This window comes from Lutjanus erythropterus, chromosome 2 (assembly GCF_056507025.1).
Source record: "Lutjanus erythropterus isolate fLutEry1 chromosome 2, fLutEry1.hap2, whole genome shotgun sequence".
Classification (NCBI taxonomy): Eukaryota; Metazoa; Chordata; class Actinopteri; order Lutjaniformes; family Lutjanidae; genus Lutjanus; species Lutjanus erythropterus.
The window spans coordinates 17,788,340-17,809,440 of NC_139318.1; the positions used below are offsets into that span (position 1 = coordinate 17,788,340).

Here is a 21,101-nt window from a genome sequence, read left to right on the forward strand (position 1 = left end):
GAGGTTTGTGAATGTTACAACGTTGTTAGGACGTTTTCTCTCGCCACTGTTGGGTCTCTGTAAATAATATTATAAAGAGTACAGTCTAGAACTGCTGTATATGAAAAGTGACCTGACATAACTTGTTTCATGTCTGATTTGCACTATGTAAATAAAACTGACTCGACCTGCTTTGGCAGTACTGTTTTAGACAGGCAACAAATGTGTGTGAGTGTGAGATACAGCCGTGTGTGTGTGTCAGACACGAGGTTGCAGACTGACTGTTAAAGTGTGGTACTGAATGGGCATCGGCGTGTCAACCAGAGCCAACCGATGCAAGTGTGAGCAAGTACACACACACACACACACTTGGAGTGTGTAAATGGCGGTGTTATCCACAGTCTTATCACTACATCATCTGATTGATCCACACAGGAGAAAAGATAACACCTCCCTCCCTCCCTCCCTCACACTCCCGATCCACCTAAATTGCCCGCAGCCCAGCAGATGTCAATAACCCGTTATTCTGCCTTTTTCTACTTTCTCACTCTACTTTCTTCGTCTCCTTCCAGCTGCTACAGTAACTGAGCAGACATCAATACCCCCTCCCTCCCATCCTCTTCTACCTCCATTCATCCGTCCCTTCTCACCCAGTCGCTCTGCATCTCCTCCTTCATCCATCCCTCCTCAGACTCCGTCACTTACTCAGTCACTACTCTTTCTTCTGTCCCTTACACACCCCCCTGGACCTGCATTCAGTGTGTCGTGGTGTGAGTGTGTGTATATGTGTGTGTGTGCAGGGCAGTAAACTAGGGAAAGGGAAAGAGCTTGCTCTCCATTTCTTCCTCTGCAAGGCAATATCACACGATATAAACCAAAAAAAAAAGAGGAGAAGACATATTAATTGAAGCACCTGCATTTGTGTGTATTTGTGTGCATTTTTAAGAAAGTGGGAGACGGGAACACACACAGCCATTAACTGAAACAACTTTCTTTTGTGACCACTAATGGCTGCGGGGCAATTTCTTTTCTGGGAACAAAGGCGACTGACAGACAACACACACCAGCAAACGCACGTGAGGAATTGTAAACTTGTGCAGACACCTAAATACACACGTGCACACGCAGTAAAAAAAAACCAGAATACTCACCATTTCAAAGCAACTGACTTCATTAAAGTTTTGCTGACCTATAATCTTTTGTTGGAAAAATTTTCTTTTCGTCTTTAAATAATCTTGAATATTTAAAATTTCTATATTTCATCTATTGTTCACAGTGAGCTGTGAACCTGATTTGTCATTATATGGGTCTTTGAAAAGTAAATGGATGGAATTGAAAATATTAAATTAATAACCATCATTTGCTTTCAAGTTTTTCTAACATGAAAAGTAAATTAAAGCTACTTCAATTTTAACTGGTTATGAAAAATTCTCAATTTATTACCGATACCTCTATGTGACCTATATTAGTGAATGTCATGTCAGATCCTCCTTGATATCGGATGAATCGAGCTTGCGTTTACATTTTCCCAGCCAAAGTTACAATAAGTAGTATGTTAGCCAAATAAAATGAATATTTTGTGGTTATTATGGTGGAAACAGTATTATTTTTGTCCACAAAGGCCTCAAAAATCAACATAATACAAGATATTACTGGTAAGCAAGCCCTTTTTCGACTGTTTATTTCAAAACTTTTTTTTACAGTGCACATTTACACAAAGGCCGCCATTCAACCGAGGCATCTAGTTTATTCTCTGTGTACACACTTTTGGCTACAAGCAACAGAACAATTCCCATAGTCTTCATATGACATACAACTAGAGGCAGCCATTTTAAACATTATAGTCATGGGAGAGAAATCCATCAATCTGGACTACAGTCAGCCCCCAACACACACTAACACACACAAATACACACACAAGAGCTGTTTGGCCGTCAGAGCCAAAGGGAAACAAATTAAAAGGGTTAATCCATCTTCTATGGAGGAGACTAACTGTCGAAAATACTGTATACAGTAGCCCCCGGAGTCCATAAGGGTTAACACACACCACTACACACACTAGCACATACACAGTAGCCTATATAGGTCTCTGTGGGGCACTCAAGGGTAAAGGTGCTACAGCATTCCTGCAGGTCTGAGAGGTTTAAACAGCACAGATCAGCACAGAATAAAAGGCGTCTCCCTTGAGGTTGGAAAGCATTTAAATGGAGGCTACATTCTGCTGTGGTTTCCTCTGCAATTTAAGGCACTAAAAGATTCCCACGTGAGTTGGAGCTGATATTCAGTGTGGAAATAATATTCCCCTCACTGTGGTCTCTGCAGGGTTATTGGCTGGAGACCGTATTTAACGTTCTGCAGTGTTTTCAAAGACGCAGAACCCTGTTGGGGATGAAAGGGTTAAGCCAACAACCTTCCGCTGACTTTGGCTGCAGGGCCTCACAAATGCAGAAGAGGAGGTTTCTTGTTTTGATTTTCACAGGATGCATGTGGCGTTGTATGAATTTGTGGATTTGCAGTTCAACGGGGGCTTGGAAGTTTAGTGTGTGAGTCATATCTGAAAACAGGAGATAATGTTTTTTTCCTTTTTGGACTTTGCAAGTAATGACTATTTTCATTACCAGTTAATCTATTGATCTACTGCTTTAGCTATAAAATAGCAGAAAATGGAAAAAAAAACAAAAAAACATAGCCACTACAAGAGAGGTTAAGTCAGTTTCCATCACTTGTCATTAAGAAGACTTTTGTCATTATGTTATAGTGCTTGATAAAGAGACAAGAAGTATCTATCAGCAACATATTTGCGGATGTGTTCCAGCACATGTAGCAGAGTTTGCATCACAGCTTAGCAGACAGTGGTGTGGAGCTAAGCTGCTAACTGATTTTAGAAATACATTATTGGAAAATTAAAAAATTTTCTCATCAATTTCCTCTTTCAATATAGGCTAACTAATATAACCCTGTCCCTGACTGTATGTTAGCGAGGTAGCTAGCCAGCTATAGTTTGACATTAGAGTAGCAAATTAAAAGCCCTCTGGTGTGTCAGTGGACAGAACACCTTCATTTCAAGTTTCCACAGCCCGTGGTGACATCTTATCTTGTCTTGTCTTGACCTAAATCTTTTCACTTATGAGAAGGGATCACCAGTCAATGCTTTGCACGTTTTGCTTAAGCAAAAAAAAGATTAATTTTTAAAATAGTTGGCTATTAATATTCTGCTGATCGACAAATTGATCAGTCAACAAATCGTTTAAGCTCTGCAATATACCCACAGTGAGAACACATAAATCTCCTTAAGCTGTGATCTTTAATGGGAGTTTTGAAAGGGTCAATATACAGGCTGAGAGTGAAGCATTATACTTCTGGGTGTGTATGGTACATGTGAGCTGTCAGCTGATATTCAAGGTCACAGAGAAATATATGTCCAAGACACTGCGCACGCGCACGCGCGCGCATACGCACACACACACACACACACACACACACACACACACACACACACACACACACCATATATATAGATATATAAACCCCAAGTGGTCTCCAGAAACAGCTAAAGATCACATGTGTTGCTGGCAAACAGCCACAACTGTGGAGGTTTCTCCTGGGTGGAGCTGCTTCACCTACTTCACACTGCAACCCCATGAAATATAGCCATTCATATGGCCCTAAACATGCATGTACACACAACTTAGCCCACAATAACACTGACTGATTACAGATGTGCACTGGCTCGCCAAAGGAAATGGTTGAATAATCATTCCTCCATGATTGCTATTTCTTTAACATATTATGTCAAGAAAATATGTCTGGGCACACATTAGGCCGACCTCAAGTGGAATTTGTCAATAGTAACCTCCATTCAGTGAAACGTGAGGGAACAGCAGAATACAATATGGGCTTATGTACAGGAACATACATGGTGTTGTTGATGGAATACACTACCGTGAATTACGGCTATTTAGATGGAAGGAAAACATGTATGGCAAACCCAGAAACACTCATTTAGCAACACTGAGTAGCACAGTGCATTGACAGGTGGTATGTTTATCTGTGAAAAACCTGTTTGTACAGAGAAAACTACACAAAAAATGTGTTTCTGTATCATGGAGAGCTGGGGAGGACAAACTAGAGAGGAAGAGAAGTGGCTAATGTTAATGATAACAGCAGGTTTCAGAGGAAAAGACACCTCTGTCCTCACTAGTCGTCAGCTGTCTCCTCCTCAAGCCAACAGATAACAACCAGGCCTGTCAAATTTAACGTGTTAATAACACCTTAACAGAAATTCCTTTTAACTCCACAAATTTTTTGACGCACGATTAATGCATGTTCTGTTATATTCGTCCATGAATGTTCTCATTCGTCCAGGTCATTATAATCTTTAATAAAAGATTAAATCGAAAGCAACTGGACTTCTTTATATCTTTGAAGATGTTTCGCCTGAGACTAGATCAGACTAGTCTGACACGCAAGTCCAGTTGCCTTCGATTTAATCTTGTCTTGAGTTCTGTTATATTGACCTGACGAATAGGCTTCCCTGTCACCCAACAATGTGAACAGGCGTGTCTGTTTCGGCAACTGGCTCAACGTACAGGAGAAGGGAGATGAGCAGGTGCTGATCGAGCTGCAGCTCCACCTGAGACCAGATAAAAGTAAAAATAAGGCTGACCCACAGCAAAGAGAGAGAGAGAGAGAGAGAGAGAGAGAGAGCGAGCGAGAGAGAGAGAGCGCGTGTGAATATGGACAGATGTGTCGACTTGATATAAACACTTTTTATGATCATAAACCATAATGTTACCGTACACCTCCGTGGTGTGTGAGTTTTTATTCCAAGCCCAATTTGTGTACTTTCAAACACTTAATTACTTCATACTGATTGATCACAACTGCGAGGGAGCAGAGACGAGCTGCAGGGAGGAGGGAGGGAGGGGAGCGTGTGTGTGAAGTGCTGGCCGATATAAAAACTTTACTGATGATGCATCCTGATGTTACTGTACAGTTTAAATACTACAGCTAAAAACATCGGTCTCTATAAAGACCAAACTGACAGACATGCGTCACAGAACGTTTGTCACTGCACTGCATTATTATAAGCCATGATGAAGAGTCCAGACTGTGTCTCTCCCTCTTCATCTCCTCTGAGTGTGTTAGTGTGCAGTTTGCTGTCTGCTGTGGTCTAAAACATCCTCACTGATGTAAACTGTCAGAGTTAAACTGATGTAAATGATCCTGCTGCCTTAATTAAAAAAATATGAATATCGCAAATCGTCATTATATAGACTGAGCTGAATAAAGGTGAGGATTTTTCTCCTCAGAGGACAATATTTTATTAAAGAAATAAACTATCAGTAACAATAATAATACTAAATAAATAAATAAATCCACATAAATAGCAACCTTTTCCTAAAATACCGCTGGTTTTGTGGTGTTGGAATTTTAAATCTGAAACCTGCAGTGAACCATAGAAGCTACAACTGCTCATCTGTGCCTGATGGACTTGAGTTTGTCATGTTATTATTTGCGCACATTTTTTATGCCAAATGCAGTGCCTGTGAGGGTTTCTGGACAATATTTGCCATTGTTTTTGGTTAATGTATTTTACGTAATAAAGTTACATTTGAATTACACTATAATCACTTGAAAATTATCCCTTTAAGGTACATTTTGTACAAATAAAAACATGATTAATTTGCGATTAATCGCAATTAACTACAGGCAGTCATGCAATTAAATATTTTAATTGATTGACAGCACCAATAAATACACATCTACAGCCTCAAACATAACATAAAGACATGGAAGATTCTCACAAATTACTACTGCTAGGTGTATGTGTGTGTGTACAGAGTATTGGACAGTAGGAAAAGAAAATTATCTGGCATCAACCACAACCACAGGAGCCGTTCCTCTGCAGCCTTCCACCTTGTTTTCATATCAGATAAACACACACACAGTACCAAGAGCATGTTGGCAGATGCAGGTGCTTTTTTACCTGACATGTGCATGAGTGTGTGTGTTCATGTGGCTGGCTGCAAGCGGAGTGAGGGATTCTGAGAGAGGGCAGCTCATAAATTACCCAGAAATCTCAGCGGGGGCCTTGAACTCATGGAGACATTGCTGGAGTCGAGAAAAATAAACAGAAATGCTGCAGCTTGTGTGTGTGTGTGTGTGTGTGTGTGTGTGTGTGTGTGAGTGGACACACCCTTATGCTGATTTATAAATTAGAGAATAAAGAAGAGCAGCATCCGATGGTATCCATAGTTACACATTCATAATGCAAAATCTGCCAGTTTGTGTGTCTGTGTGATCGAAGTCAGTTGAAATCACCATCAAAGAAGAATATAGGTTAGGTCCCTCTCTCATATACTAATATTTAGCCATAAACTGAGGAGGCAGACACACACACACACAAACACAAACACACACACACACACACACACACACACACACACACACACACACACACACAAAGCCTCACTTCAACAACTGACCTCAGTCCAGGTCAAAGTGTATTACAGGCTTCATGATGTTTCCTTACTCTGACATCTGTTCAATGTACAGCACTGACACCCAGACACAACAGCTGCGACTCACAACTGTTGGAAAATGGCAACAAACAACTGACACACAAACATCAAAAACACAGAGCCGCATACTTACCGCATACAGTATGGCTGAGAAAATACATTAATATTTATCTTTGCTTTTAAATTATATTACTGTCATGACATCATGAATCTTGATACAAAATGATGCAGTTTAAACAAATGCCACAAAATAATTTGCTACTACTAATGTAAATGCAACCCAAAATTTACATTTGCAGGTTTGCTTCCAATTACCCGGCCATCCACTTCAACTAGACTATAAGCAGGGTATCCCCATACATACATATGAATATTATAAAAGGGTCCTCTGGTTACTCTGATATTTACGATCTCATATTACCTAAAGGTAGAATATGCCGGCTGCTGTTTGTAAATACACCAATAAAAGTTGGCCGCTCCTCTCCAGCTGAACTTAGCAAGATTAAAGCAGTAAATCAGAGAAACAGAACATCATTTTCTGATTGTTTCACAGCACTTAAGTTCTGAAGCTCAAATAAACACAACCACACTAAATTTTGGGTGAATACAGCCCAAACAAGTCCTATCCGTCACTCCACCTGTATGTCTGTGTACATGCATGTTAACTCTCTCTTTCTGCAGTTCTCACAGACATACAGCAGAGGAGAGAGACTGAGACATTGATGTAACTGTTGGTTGCTACATTTTTATGGAGTCCTGTCCTCACATCCTGTGTGTTACTGGCTGGGGCCTGAACACAGCTGCTCAAAGGCTGATGCCCAGACGTATTCCAAACACAGGAAAATAAATAAGAAAAAAGGAAAAGGAAAATGCAGGTCTGTCTTTACAGCCAGCCAGTGCAAATACAGCCACCGCAACAACCTGAGAGGGTCAGAAGTGATGACTGAGAGGAATTATGTTTATACTAGTCTATATTTTGTTTTTAGTTTGTTTGTTTAGGAAATTCATGCATAGTATGCCTTTAAACTCGCTCATGTGAAAACTATTTTAAGGATTTTGTTGCATCCATTCAGCACAAACAACCAAAAGGCCATTCATGATGTTTCAAAAATATTCAGCTCATGACGATCATTCAGTCATGACTCCTCTCTTACTGGATAGTCTCCAAACACACCGTGAGTTTGAATATTATTTTTCAGCGAGCTACAATCTTAAACCTTCAGAGGCCATGCCAGTGAGTTCTGTATTTTTCTATAAATTTAAGGAAGATTTAATTTGATTTAACTAAAAGAAAATCACCACTCTATGCCAATAAACACAACACAGCATGTGACATATAGTGTAGTACATTAATATAAAACACATAGACACACACACACGGCTCTGAAGCCTCATCCTCACTGACATCAGCTGTGACGTGACTGACTCCATGGAGACAGAGTGTATCTGATTGGTTGCCTCTCAAAGGTGTTAGACAAAGTACACAATGCATCAACAAGATCTTGAGGGAAAAACAATTTGTTATCCTGCCTCATGTGTTAATATGGGCTGCTTATTTAAAAGAAGACTAGACTAGGTGTGTATAAGAAAAACAATCTGTCAGAGGAAGAAATGTATTTTTCACCAAACTAATTACAATCTATAAACTGTTTCCGTCCAAAACGCTGTAGCTGTTTTCTACAATACGTTACAGGATCCTCACTGATCAATAATTTAGAAAAAGAGATGGCTGCACCAGTGCTGTTTTCATGGGGTGCAGGGTGGTAATTTCTATGTTGAGTGCACTCCAGGCAGACAGTGAAACCTCAAGGAGTTGGCACCTATTCAGAGAGCTGCTTCCAAAAGCTGTCACCACATGTTTAGACCCCAATCCAACTGAATGGGAGAGACAGAGGAGAAATAATATGTACTGTATAGAGCATGTACAGGAAAAAAAACACACCTAAAGAAGCATACACTCGAAAATAAACCAATGCCAACACAAGCTCACAGGCTGACAAGAGGAGTGCTTTTGATCAAAAGATCATCAGTTCAAATCCCCACACCAGCTGGGAAATGTGGGTGGGAAAAAATGAGCGAGTAACACACTTCCTCCCTCTATCATCAGCCACCACAGGTGCCCTTAAGCAAAGTACTTAACCTCCAGCTGCTCTGATGGAGCTGCTCAGTGACCAATGGTGGAGGAGTGGTTCAGCAGATTTAAAGGTTTCAAAAGACTTTAAAAGAAATTCAAATGCTACCTGTGACTGAATACAAGACATATTTAGAGGCAGTAAAGAAGTATATGATTACTGTGACCACATGTAACCTCAGTAACACATCTCACATAAGAGATTAAAATCCAACATTTTAGTCAGACTGGTGTATTCCAAGTGTGTCTGAAACATGTTGCTGGCTATATGCTGATATATGCATGGAAAAATGGAATTATACATGACTTTTATTTGTTTTATAGTGGAACATTTAACATTTAACCTCATTTCACATTTATATATAAACCTGGCTATTCAATAGGGGAAAAATAAATGTAAAACAAATTAGATTTTAGAAATATTAACTTGACTGTTTAGGGATCATCATGTTTATATTCACATTTAAAAAAACTGCTTAGGATCTTGTCTATGATTTAAAAAAGAGCTGACATCCTGTAAGGGACTTCGACGCAGCAACTCATTTGCATGTTCTCTTTGTCTTCTTTTTTTTTCTTTTTGATAACAAATAATCTGAGCTGTACTATTTGCAAATGAAATGTGTTTATAGCAAACATGAAACATTAACTTTTGAATGCACTGTTTGGGGTATAACATCAAGGTATTGCCTCACCTTGTCCTTCCAAGCTTAAAGGAGAACGTAAAGTGGCCGCAAAGCCCACGAAAAGTGCAAAAGGCCTCATCTAGAGTCAGCGTTTGGTTCTTCCATTCTGGGCTACTGTAGAACCATGACAGTGCAACATGGAGATATAAATGGCTCATTCTACGGCAACATAAACAATTTCTCTTATTTTCATGACATCACACAATGAAAACATACTAAGAAAATTATATTCCATTTCTGCTATATCCTGCCAACAAATCGCGCCAAAATCTTACAAATTGGACTCTTAACTAAAGACAGATCCACAATTGCCCTATTAGCTAATACATGTAATGTATCTATGATACTTGAGAACCAGGGCCTTGTTGGAAGAGAGCAGGAGAACCTGTGCTGACTGCATACATTCAGCTCATTTACAGGGGAAGCAAACCGCGACGGTAAAAAAAAAATTTAAGCAAATAAACAAACACACTGAGTCTATTAGCATGCGCAATACAAGCACAACCCCTGCCCCACATTTTCTGATTACTCCTGATAATGATGTATGCAACACACCACCCACACACACACAGTACAGATCAATACATAATTACACTGACAATTAGTATCATTAGAGTGGTGCTAGAGATGGGGATTTGTTGAGCTAAACACTCCTCAGAGAGATGGAGAAAGGTCAGAAAAGAGAGAGCGAGAATTAAGCAGCTCACACACAGACTGCATGGGGTCTCTTCCAAAAGGTTTTCTATTGTCCTTTAATAATGGGATGAGAGCCACACTTGAGCACAGAATGTGCGTGTCATTGTTAGCTCTCTCACACACACACCACTGTGATGCAATCAAAAGTCGATTGTGTATACAAATGAACAGATTTCTAATTTCAGATCAAATCACCAAATATTAACCAAAACATGACCCACGAGTACCAATAATGTTTAAGACAAGCAGCTCCAATCACTGTCTCCCAGCTCGACTCATTTAGACTGTCAATTAACTTTGCTCATCAGCTCAGGCTCAATTAATCAGGTCTAATTACTTAAACGCATTTGCCGGCACATCCTTTTAGATTAGGTCCACAGAAATACAACTGTGTTTTACAAAGACCACAAGTGTGTTACTTTCATTAGATGATATTCATAATGATGGATTTAATAAGGTTAGGAGCCGGCCAGTTCCATTTTGTCTTCTCTGTAACAACATAATGAAACTCAGCGCAGAGAAAAACTGGCATTCCATTATCAATATTTGTCTTGCCAAATAAATATTATAGGTTAAAAGAACTTAAACAAAACCAGAAAACTAAATCAAAGAGCAAATTCAAACTCATTGTGTGCTCTACTCGAGTTTAATATACTTCTACAGTGGGTGTTCTTATCAGCCATAGGAGCAAAGAACCGGTTCTAACATTTGCATCTGCTATACTCCTGTAATCAGCCTCCAGTGTGCAGCTCACCACAGGACGTTAGTTATTCTGATAACCACGCTCCTCTCAGCAGCTACTCTGACAAGACCAAACACACACAACTTAAAAAGCTCCAGCAGCACAAATATCAGTTTGTTTGGAATAAATAGAAACAAACAGTTCAGTATAAACAGCAATATTCTTTATACTAAAGAAAAATAAGAAGAAAATCTCATTTAAATCAAATATATATGAAAAGAATCACACATCAAAGCACATTATAATGAAAAACACATAACAGCACCACCCACACTCCCTCATGAGTAACGTCTTGTGAACGCAGTGCAGAAATACCACAGCAATGAGCGCTGTCACTAACAAAAAACAAACAAAAGTACAATGAACAAGCGATCGCTTCGTTATTGATTTCAGGCTCGGCATTAAATCTGACCTTTGACACCGATGGTGACGTGACAGCTGTCCAATGCAACATCAAAAAAAGGAATACTTGTGAATGACTTTTCTTTTTTTTTTTGCTAAGACTGATTCTCTAATTGATTGATGCACTGGCTCGTGACAAAGTTCAAAACCTTCCCATCCATCCATCTGTGATCGAGAGAAAGCAGCTTGACATTTGAATAGTCTCTGGGTCAGATATGAGCCTCGTGTGGAGGCAAGTACCAGTGTTGCCTCCAATGAGCAGAGACAGTACGGCTATTCTCTCTCTTTTTTCAAAAGTTTCAATTTAAGTAACTTAGCATGTGATGATTCAAGGTCGTAAAACCATTATTCCTATTTTCTACGTAGTAGCTTTAACTACAAATATCAGTTAAAGTTACGTCAAAGATGTCTACCACATGAGAGGATGAGGAAGCCAAGAAAAACATGCTATTTCAATTGCCGTTTTAACCAACAACAGAACATAAAAAGTATGCTTAAAGGTGAATATTCTTGTTAATATTCATTTATTTGTTTGTCTGTCACCATCAAAGTATTTTAACAGAGCACAAAGGGTTGCTTTGACAGCTGGTGTGTCCCAGTGAAATATTTACAATGAAAATGGATCAGGCTCCCCATATATATACAAAGCTGATCAATTGCAAAGTGCCTTTATCAGCCCCAAAACCAGCATTGGACATCACCATAGAGACTGAGCTGAAGAGACACAAGGAGAACTTTCAGAAGCTAATGTGACCATAGTTCTGCCCTCGTGTTAAACATCATGACTTTTCCATGACTTTCTGCAACTAAAGAAGTGCTTTCTAATAACCTAAAAGGTAACTGCTGGCTAGTTTAATGTTTTGCTTGCCGTGGAGAAAAAACAGCTGGAAATCACCATATAATGTGATGAATTGAGCAGGTAAGAAAATATATTCAGCAAAGTGACCCCTGAGCAAAGAAATACCATGACTTTTTTCTAACCGGAGCACACCTCTTTAAATTCAGTGATATTTCAGAAACACACACACCAAAAGGAGATCGGTTGTGTTCCAGAGTCCTCATTATTATAGCACCTACTGCTGCTAGACATACACACCCTGTCAGATGAGCCACAACACACACACGCGCGCAGCAAAGTTGACATGACAGAGAGGTGAGCTGCTGAAGAGGACAGTGCGGTGGCCAGGTGACGGACACGATATTATTTGTGCAGCAGCCAGCATTCAATCACCCTCTGCGCTCCTCCCTCTATCTCTCTCCTCTCTTTCTGTCACCCGCCCTTTTCTCCCGCTGTTCTTGGCAGTGGCGGTGAAAAGATTTCTGGGGCTATCACTCTTCCTCTCGCCCTCCTCCTCTCTCTCGTCGGTGAATCACTGCCTCTCCTTCGAGCACACCCTGGCTGTAAAAGGCCCGCTGCTCTCTCTCCCTCTCCTTGGCTGTTCTTTCGTTCTCTCCGTCTCTCCCTGCAAGCCGTTTCCTCTTACTGTTTATTCCTCTCTCATTAAAATCACCACTCGCATGTCACTCTCACTTACATCACCATCTTGCTTGCAAGGGTTACGTGTAGGCTGGCAACTCACACTTTTTTTTTTAAATCAACACAGCTTGGAATCAGACTGTTTCGCTCAAATCTCAGGAACAAAATCACACAGAGTAATCAAATCTTTAGAGGTCAGACCAAAAAACAACACAAGAGACTGTCACAGGACATCTCCATGATTGTGCGGTGAACTAAAGAGATTCAAAGACAGCTTTCAGAGGCTAATATGACCATAGTTCACTCCACTGCCCCCCTAAAGAAGTGCTTTCTAATAACATCAAAGGTTGCTACAAGTTAAGCAAAATGTCGTAATGACTGATGTGTAACTAGTAACACAGATGAGAAGCAAGTGTCATATGTACAGTAGCTTGAGACCTGTCAGCAATGCTGTCATTGCATGTCTGGAGTTACGTAAGCTGAAGGAAGAACAGAGGACAAAGGACAAAGATTGGCATCAGTATCAGCAGATATTCAAGGTTGCTTTGTATCAGTATCAGAAGTGAAAAACTGGTTTTGAGACATCCCCAGAAAAAAACAGCTGGAAATCACAATTTGATGTGCTGAATTTAAAGCTTTAGAAAATATACTGTTGTCTGTAATTGTAGGCTAACAACTCATCTCAAAAACAAAATCACACAGAAAAACTGTTGTAAATCAGATTTGAAAACATGTTCAAAGATGTTTCGACATTTGATTCAAATCAATCTCTAGAGGTCAATCTTTCAAGTACACTGCCTTCACTCAAAATACAACAAAACATTTACATCACAGTTAGCCAGCCATGACTTCAGCAAAAAACATGGCTTCACATCAAACTCCTCATGACCAATGTTGTTGGATGTTTTCATGGCGCCAACAGTAAGAAAATATATCTGCATTCTTCATCTAGCCTGCAGCTCGCTGTTCTAGTTTCCTGTTTTTCTAAACGTAGCATCAGTTAGAGCACAATACAGTCACTTCTACAATGAGCAGACAGAGCAGAACACAAAAATCTAGGCTTGACTTTTTGTGCAACTGATTTCATTTCAAGGAAACCTTAACTTGGACTTGAAGGAAAACTGTAACTTAAGGTGTCTTGTGCAACTGGCCTGAGATTTGAGAAATTTGCAAATGTGCCTGCATTCTGGATAAAACCAACAACACTGATGCTATTTCCTCTTTTCTTTATCAATCCCTCCCTTTTCCCTTCAAGCCTCCTCTTGGGCCTGCTCTGTTTTTTTCACACTCACTCTGTCTCTCTCATCTCCTCAACACCACCCTTCAAATTCCCTTACTCTCTCCTGTACATTGCTCTGGTATCCAACTCTTCCTCTCTGTCTCACTTTTACCTCCACCCACATCCTGCACCTCTTCCCTTCCCTCTCGTCTCTCTCATTTACCTCCTCTTCATCCTCTCTTCTGCTCACCTCTTGTTTCTCTCCACTCTCTCTTTATCTCACCTGTATTTCAAATTTGTCTCCATCTCACGCTCCCCTAACTTAGCATCTCTCTCTTCCTCTCTCCCTCTCTGTGTGTGGAAATGGTTTGTATTGATCCACTCTCAAACCAGGGAGAAGGTCAGGGGTTCACTAATAAAGCTCAGGGACAAAACAGAGACACACAAACAAAAACGCGCCTGCGCACACACACACACACACACACAGAGTAGACAAATATAGACAGGTAACAGGGCTGAGGTGATGAATGGTGTGTGTGTGTGTCTGCTTTGTCCAACACACACACACACACACAGTGGCTTCTAATATGCCCAAACATTTGTGTTTACAGAAAAACACCCACCATCTCACTGTGCCCATAAACATATCATCCTAATGATGGCCAGAGGCTAGAAATTATGACCCAGCACTAATATGAACTCCACACAGGGAGCTGACGAAGCGCCTGGCTATCCATCATGGCTCTGTGGCTAACAGCTGCCCCCCACCCCCCACCCCCTGCCTCACCCTCTCCACCGCTCTGTGGCAGGGTCAACCTAAACATATTCACCTACCACCCCCACATCACACAGCTGTTCCCACAGTCTCATGCAGCTAGGGCAGGCTGGAGTGGCTGAGAATTATGGGTGGGGTTCAATTTAGCAGTAGCTTAAATGATTGAGAGTTGTGGAGTAAGAGATGGCCAGCTTACATACCTGAATCATGTGGAGGAATGGGGACGGGAAAATGACCAGGTTTGTAAGTAGGAATAGGCATCGTTAGGATTTCATTGATGCGGATATCAAAACTGCTTATCTATACCGATACTTATTAATATTCATATTGATACTAATGGCCATGATTTGGTGCAAAACTGATGACATGAAATGAAAAGTAGTGAAAAAAAATCAACAGGTTTTGTTTGTTTGTTTGTTTTTTTAGAAATAACACATTTTTCCCTGAATTATTGCACTTTGCTGTTTTCATAAAATTTAGTACATTGAGCTCACACTTCTGAATGTTTTGCCCTGTCAACTGTTTATGTAACATTATGTGACTACCAATAGCTGTATTGTTTACCCATATTTCAGATAGTTCAGTTGTATACTTATATAATAATTAGCCTAGAATGACAGGCTGATGATGATGAGGGCTGATATTTTATTTTAGCCATCGACACTGTTTTTCTGCAGCAATGTTTAAATTAAGATATACTGCAAGCTTCATCGTATGCAATAAAAGGACACACAAGAACCAGTGTTACTGTTGTTTTTTTCATGTTACAGATTATTTACCCAAAGTAAAATATGGTATTTTGACCCAGTGTTGGACACAGGTGGCTCAAGATTAGTCTTAAAACTGCTTAACTGCTAGTTGCAGAAAACAATCTGCATATGTACAATCTGCAAACTCCACAGAATACAAATATTAATTATAAGTAAAACAGTGACATGTAAGTTTCAAAGTAGATTAGATTACAACAATTTTACTTTGGGTAAATAACCAAACAGAACCATAAAAAGTTACACAAACTCTGTGTAAAACTAACTCAAAAATGGGTCAGTCTTGACCCAGTGATTTTTTTTAGCATGTGCACTTAATGATGCTTCACTGTTTGGCATGGGAGTAAATCCAGGCCAGTCATTAATGTTAAAATATGCATGTTTATATCTCATGTGTCCTCTTGATATTTCAGTCCAGTTTTTCTGTGCTTCTCTGTGCTTGTTATGTTCAGTTATTTTGCACAGCAGCAGCTCACACACTGAAAGATTATATCAGCCACTCATTTAAGGTCATATTTGAGGTCCTTTGGATCACTGGCTGAGGTTAAGGTCAGTGGTTGGTAGCCGACATAAGGTCGCCGCTTAGGGGCAGACGTGGCCAACGTCATTAACCTGAGGCTGACCCCTGCAGCCTCACTGCTGTCATGGGGTCAGCCAACCAGCTTATCTCTGAGGCTATTACATCATCATTGGTGACAGTTTTTTGAGAGGACGTTAAAGTGGTGATCAATTACGAGTGAATGCAAGCTTTCCAGTAATCAAAACTCCAGTTACCATGGTAACAGGCCTGACTGGCAGAATGGATAGGGATACTGGAGCATCTGAGCAGAGAGTTTTGTAACTGACAACAACACTGCTGTGTCAGAGCAGGAAATACACAGGTGAAAGATAATAAAACGAGTGACGGCTGCATTCCATTTAGGTGGCTCACAGGTATGACTTGGACTAGGATACAGGTCAGCTGAGGAGGATGCCTTACATCCATGAGTAGATGCATGCTTCCTTCTGTGGGTTGATACATTTGGCAGACGGTAGAATTTTTTTTTTCTTTTGGCACTTTGCACATCACAAGCCGAGCACCATCTAGTTCCAGATTGGAGACGAGGCAGACGTCTCTACAGCTGATATTTCTAAAACTCAGCAACTCACACCAAAACAATCTAAATGGATAAAAAGTAATACAGGTAGGAAGAAACGTGTATTTTTTTATTTTTGCAGTGAACTGACAGTTTACATTGAAGCCATCTTTAATAATACTCGTTAGGATCATGCTTTTCCTGCTACAACTTGTAAAAAAGGTCTACTAGAGGCTACACTGGTATGGACATGTTATGTTAACTGCAAACCAGTATGTCTAGTTTGGAGTCTTGTCAAAAGCAAACAGACTGCAGAGTGGTTTAAACTCCTTTGAGGTTAGATAGTCCGTCTATTGAGAGTTATCATGACAGCAATACAGTCCTCCTCTATCTTAAAATGCAGCATATGAGCACCATGCAGTTAGCTACCAGGCATATGCACCTGTATATACAGTATTTGATTGGCCAGCACAGTGAGCTACCGTACGATCTTGCACTGTACAAACCTGCGATTTGTACGGCAGCACTTCGCACCAAGAGCTCCCACTGTAGCAGTGCAAAGGTCTAATTGAAATAAATGAGATAGCTGCTTTTTCTTTGCCTCAGAGCTATTGTCAGTGGATGGGCCCCAAGAAAGAAAGGCACAAAACAGAATGAAGACAACCACTGAACAGGAAAGAGACTACATCTACAGAGGGTGGCACAAGAGAGGAAGCAAGGCAGGTGAAAAGGGACTTGGCTTGGGTCATTCACATCACTTACACCAGCACACAAAACACACCTGTGCACTCGAGCTAATGAGGGTCTACACAGAGAAGGAGTGCTGCTGTTCTTATCCCACTACATTACATGCAACACAGGGTGAATGAAATGTTTGTGCGTGTGTGTGTGTGTGTGTGTGTGTGTGTGTGTGTGTGTGTGTGTGTGTGTGTGTGTGTGTGTGTGTGCAGTGAAGACACCTGCTGGTAAAAATGGTGTGCACTGACATTTAAAGAGAAAGCTTTAAAACAGGTCTTTTAATTAAGCTATTTTAAGAGAGACCATGATGGAGGGGATGGATGGGTGAATTTAAAGAGCACACAGGATGGAAGCGGACGTTGCAGAGACAGGTGGTCAACAGTAAGTGCTAAAGGATGGAACAAAGATATAAGAGGATTCAGGCACATCAAGAGAGTGGGTAAGCGACGGGAGACAGAATAGAATGAGGAATGAAGGTCAGAGAAAATAAAGCATGTGAACAGGAATGAAAAAAAACTAGACTGTGCTGTTTTTGTAGTGACTTAAAAGAATAGTTCGGATTAATCGATGTGGGGTTGTATAAGGAACTTATCAATAATCAGTATATTATCTACAGTAAATGCCTGTCTGTAAATTACCAGTGTGGAAAAGCTATTTTAGACAATTAAAAAAAACCCGCCTAAGATATCCGTTTAATTGTATATTTTGAATATTTTCACTGCGTTTGCCGCCAGAAACTCTTTTCCGATGGAAAACTACCTTTATATGGGCCAAATATCGTTCTCTCCAAACCAACTAATCTCAGTGGGTGAAATCAGTCATTTTAATTCACGGGACATGGGAGCTGCTGGTCCACCACTGCCTCGACCTGTTTTTTTATTGTGCCACTTTGGTGAATCCAAACTATCTTTTTAAAAGTCACACAACAGCACAAATAAACTAAGAGATCAAGACTGTGACCAGCAACTCCCATTTCTGTGAGGTAAAATGACTGATTTTCCTACGGAGTTTGGTTGGTTCGGAGAGTGATATCTGGTTATACAACAGCAGTTTCCTGGCAGTCTGTCAAGTTGTGGTAAAGCACTGAAAATATTCTAGTACAGCATAAATTTAATATAATATTTATTGAGGGCAACTGGCATCTACTGTAGTTAATACACCATCTATCAATAAGTACCTCAAAAAGCCTTGCACTAAATAATCCAACATATACCTTTAAGGTCTCCAGTGTGAGTTCAAGTATGTGTGTCTGTTTGAGCAACGTCCTCTGTAACGCATGCAGGGCCATGCACTGTGGATCAGTTAGTAAAAACCAAGTCTAGCTTGTGCTATCCCCCAGGATCTCACACTGCAGTGCGTGGCACTATACTGAGTGTATGTGTGTGTGTGAAGAACTACTCCTGAGTGACATTTCACAAATCCAGGGGACTGGGCTAATGATGTCCCCTGTCTGACTAAATCAAAGCACCAAGAGGTTGTGGCGAGGGGGAAATGGGCAGAATGAAAGTGAAATAGACTACGGCAGGAGAAAGAAATAAGAGCTTTTCACACTTCATACTGTTAATCACTGCAGGCCTGTAGCAGTGGTCCTTATGAATGAATGTAGCATGGGTGGGCCAGAATTCAATTAGCAGGCCCACAGAAAAAAGAGTGGAGAAACAGGAGCAGCGGACAGTTTCAGGGACACACACTCATCAACATCAGAACTAGTGTATCTGAATGACTACTGTATATGTAGACACTCATGCATGCTAGAAAGAATATTTTCAGTAATGAGTAATGAGGAAAGGCTGTATCCAAGTGTACGTCTGCAAAAAGCAATGGTGTCATACCTTTGTGTACATACCTAGTTTGGATTATTTGAAGAGGGACTGTGTGAGGTACTTATTGATAGTCAGCGTATTATCTACAGAAGATGGCGCTCAGCATGCTCCCAGTTTGGAGAAGTAGAGACAAGTACCAGCACAAAAGCTAAGCAATAAACGGACATTGTCTTTTCACAGCCTTATTGGCAAGAAACTGCTGTTATGTAAGCCAAATATCACTCTCTCCAAACAAAACACCTGTAACATTAGACTAGTTCCTGGAGGTCCAGCTAATCCTAATGCAGACTACATCAATATCAGCACCGTCAAAACATAATACGTGTGCCATGACTGATACGCAAATTGATTCATTGTGAGGAAAAAGGCTTTAAAGAATGTATGAACTCAAGAGAAAACAAAAAGCACAAGGAACAGATCTGAGCTTACCGAGTTGATGCAGGCAAGCTCCTTGTTGAGCAGCCAGGGTAAGGAGAGTTTCCCGTCTCCCTTGTAGCAGGACTGAATTCTTTCTTTGATCTTCTCTTTTATCCTCCTCAGGGTGAACAGGCACAATGCTGACTCTTTGGGTGGTTTGGCCCGGTTCTTCTGACCCTGAGAGAAGACTGTGAAAAGGATGTCTTCATTCTCGGATATCCCCAGAGAGTTGGCCAGCTGCCGCCCCGGCCGAGCCAAGAAAGCATCCTGCACCAGGCGGTACTCTACCCCGTCTTTGGTGCAGCCAATGGGAAACTCAACGTAAGAGTAAAACTTGGGGTCATCCACGCAGAGGCGGACGATTTTGGAGGTGAAGAACTGCTCTCCACTGGCGTCAGGTGAGGTCAGTTGGGTATCCAGCTGCATTGTTAGATAATAGACGAACTGCTCGCTGCTAAAGCTGTAAACATAATAAATGTCAAACGCAGGGAACTTTGACAAAGTGTCCGAGGGGATCTTCAGCTGAGAGGAGACAAACTCATCCTGATAGACGAAGCTGAACATGTCTGCATTTTCTTCGTTTTCCATCAGCTTACGGCTGGACAATGTGGGGAAGTACTCAGACTTGCCATCGATGGGCGTTCCAATGAACAGCTTGCTGGTCGGACTGTGCGGGGAGCTTATGATGACCCCAGACATGGTGCCCGACTCTGCTACACTGGAGAGGTAGTGCTCCTTGCGGTGGTGGGGCTCGCCGAGCTTAAAGAGGTCATCCAGACGCAGAAACTGGCAGATGCCCTGTGAAGTGCTGCCACAGGCAATGAGGCGATTCTGTGCATAGTCTATCAGGAGAAGCTTGTTCACATTGGGGGTCTGGGCAAGGTCATGAGGGCAGGACTGGACACTTGGCGGAGGGTAGCACTTCTCATTGTCCACCACCGGGCCTGTCATGTGGCTGCGCAGTTTGGTCAGGTTGCTGGACAACTTGAAAATCCAGTTGACAGCTCCCACATAGACTTCTCCAGTTTTGTTGTGGATGGCCAAATGTGTGAGCCCCCACTCAGCAGGGGCAAATCGTTTGAAGGGTGGGGGTTGGCCTCCAGAGAAGGATGTGCTCATCATAAGCAAAAGCCCCAAGAGGAGAAAAGAGGTCCCCTGGCCAGGGGAAGCCACTGACCAAGCTAGGGGACACATATCTGGGCTGTCTAGAGGAGAGGCTGAGGGGGGTGGGGAAGGAGAAAGAGAGGAGGAGGAGGACAAGGAGTACAAGCTCTGGTACCAAGTCCCAAATCCGGATTTTCTCTTGTTTCTGCTCTTCTATTGAGGAATATGGTAGGACAGTTTGAGGGAGGGAGAGACAGATGAAGGGAAAGGAAGAAAACTCCTATTGATCCGCTGTCCTCTTCTTATCGTTGCAAGGCGTCATCAGGAACATCATCCACAGAGGCAAGAGGTAGGAGCCCTGCAAGGCAGAAAGAAGAAACATTGTGAGTGTCCAAGAAACACTTCCTATTGATTATGCATCAAGCAGGCAGAGAGGCCTAAAAGGCTCCCACACTGCACAGCCAAAATTAGAAAAAAAAAACCCAAGCTGACATTTGCCCCAGTGATAAATAAATGATATCAAATCTAGTCTGGAAGGCAAATGTGTG

At 41.2% G+C, this 21,101-nt stretch overlaps 1 protein-coding gene across 4 annotated transcripts in view; it reads right to left on the reverse strand.

Moving 5' to 3' along the window:
- The window catches only part of plxna1b (plexin A1b), a 255,750-nt gene that overhangs the window by 188,742 nt on the left and 45,907 nt on the right, over positions 1-21,101 (reverse strand). For all 4 annotated transcript variants that reach the window (XM_084730314.1, XM_084730297.1, XM_084730306.1 and 1 more), the window contains exon 2: positions 19,462-20,911. In XM_084730314.1, the coding sequence (XP_084586440.1) occupies positions 19,462-20,643 (1,182 nt within the window). In that variant the 5' untranslated portion in view covers positions 20,644-20,911. The remainder of the gene's footprint in view (positions 1-19,461; positions 20,912-21,101) is intronic.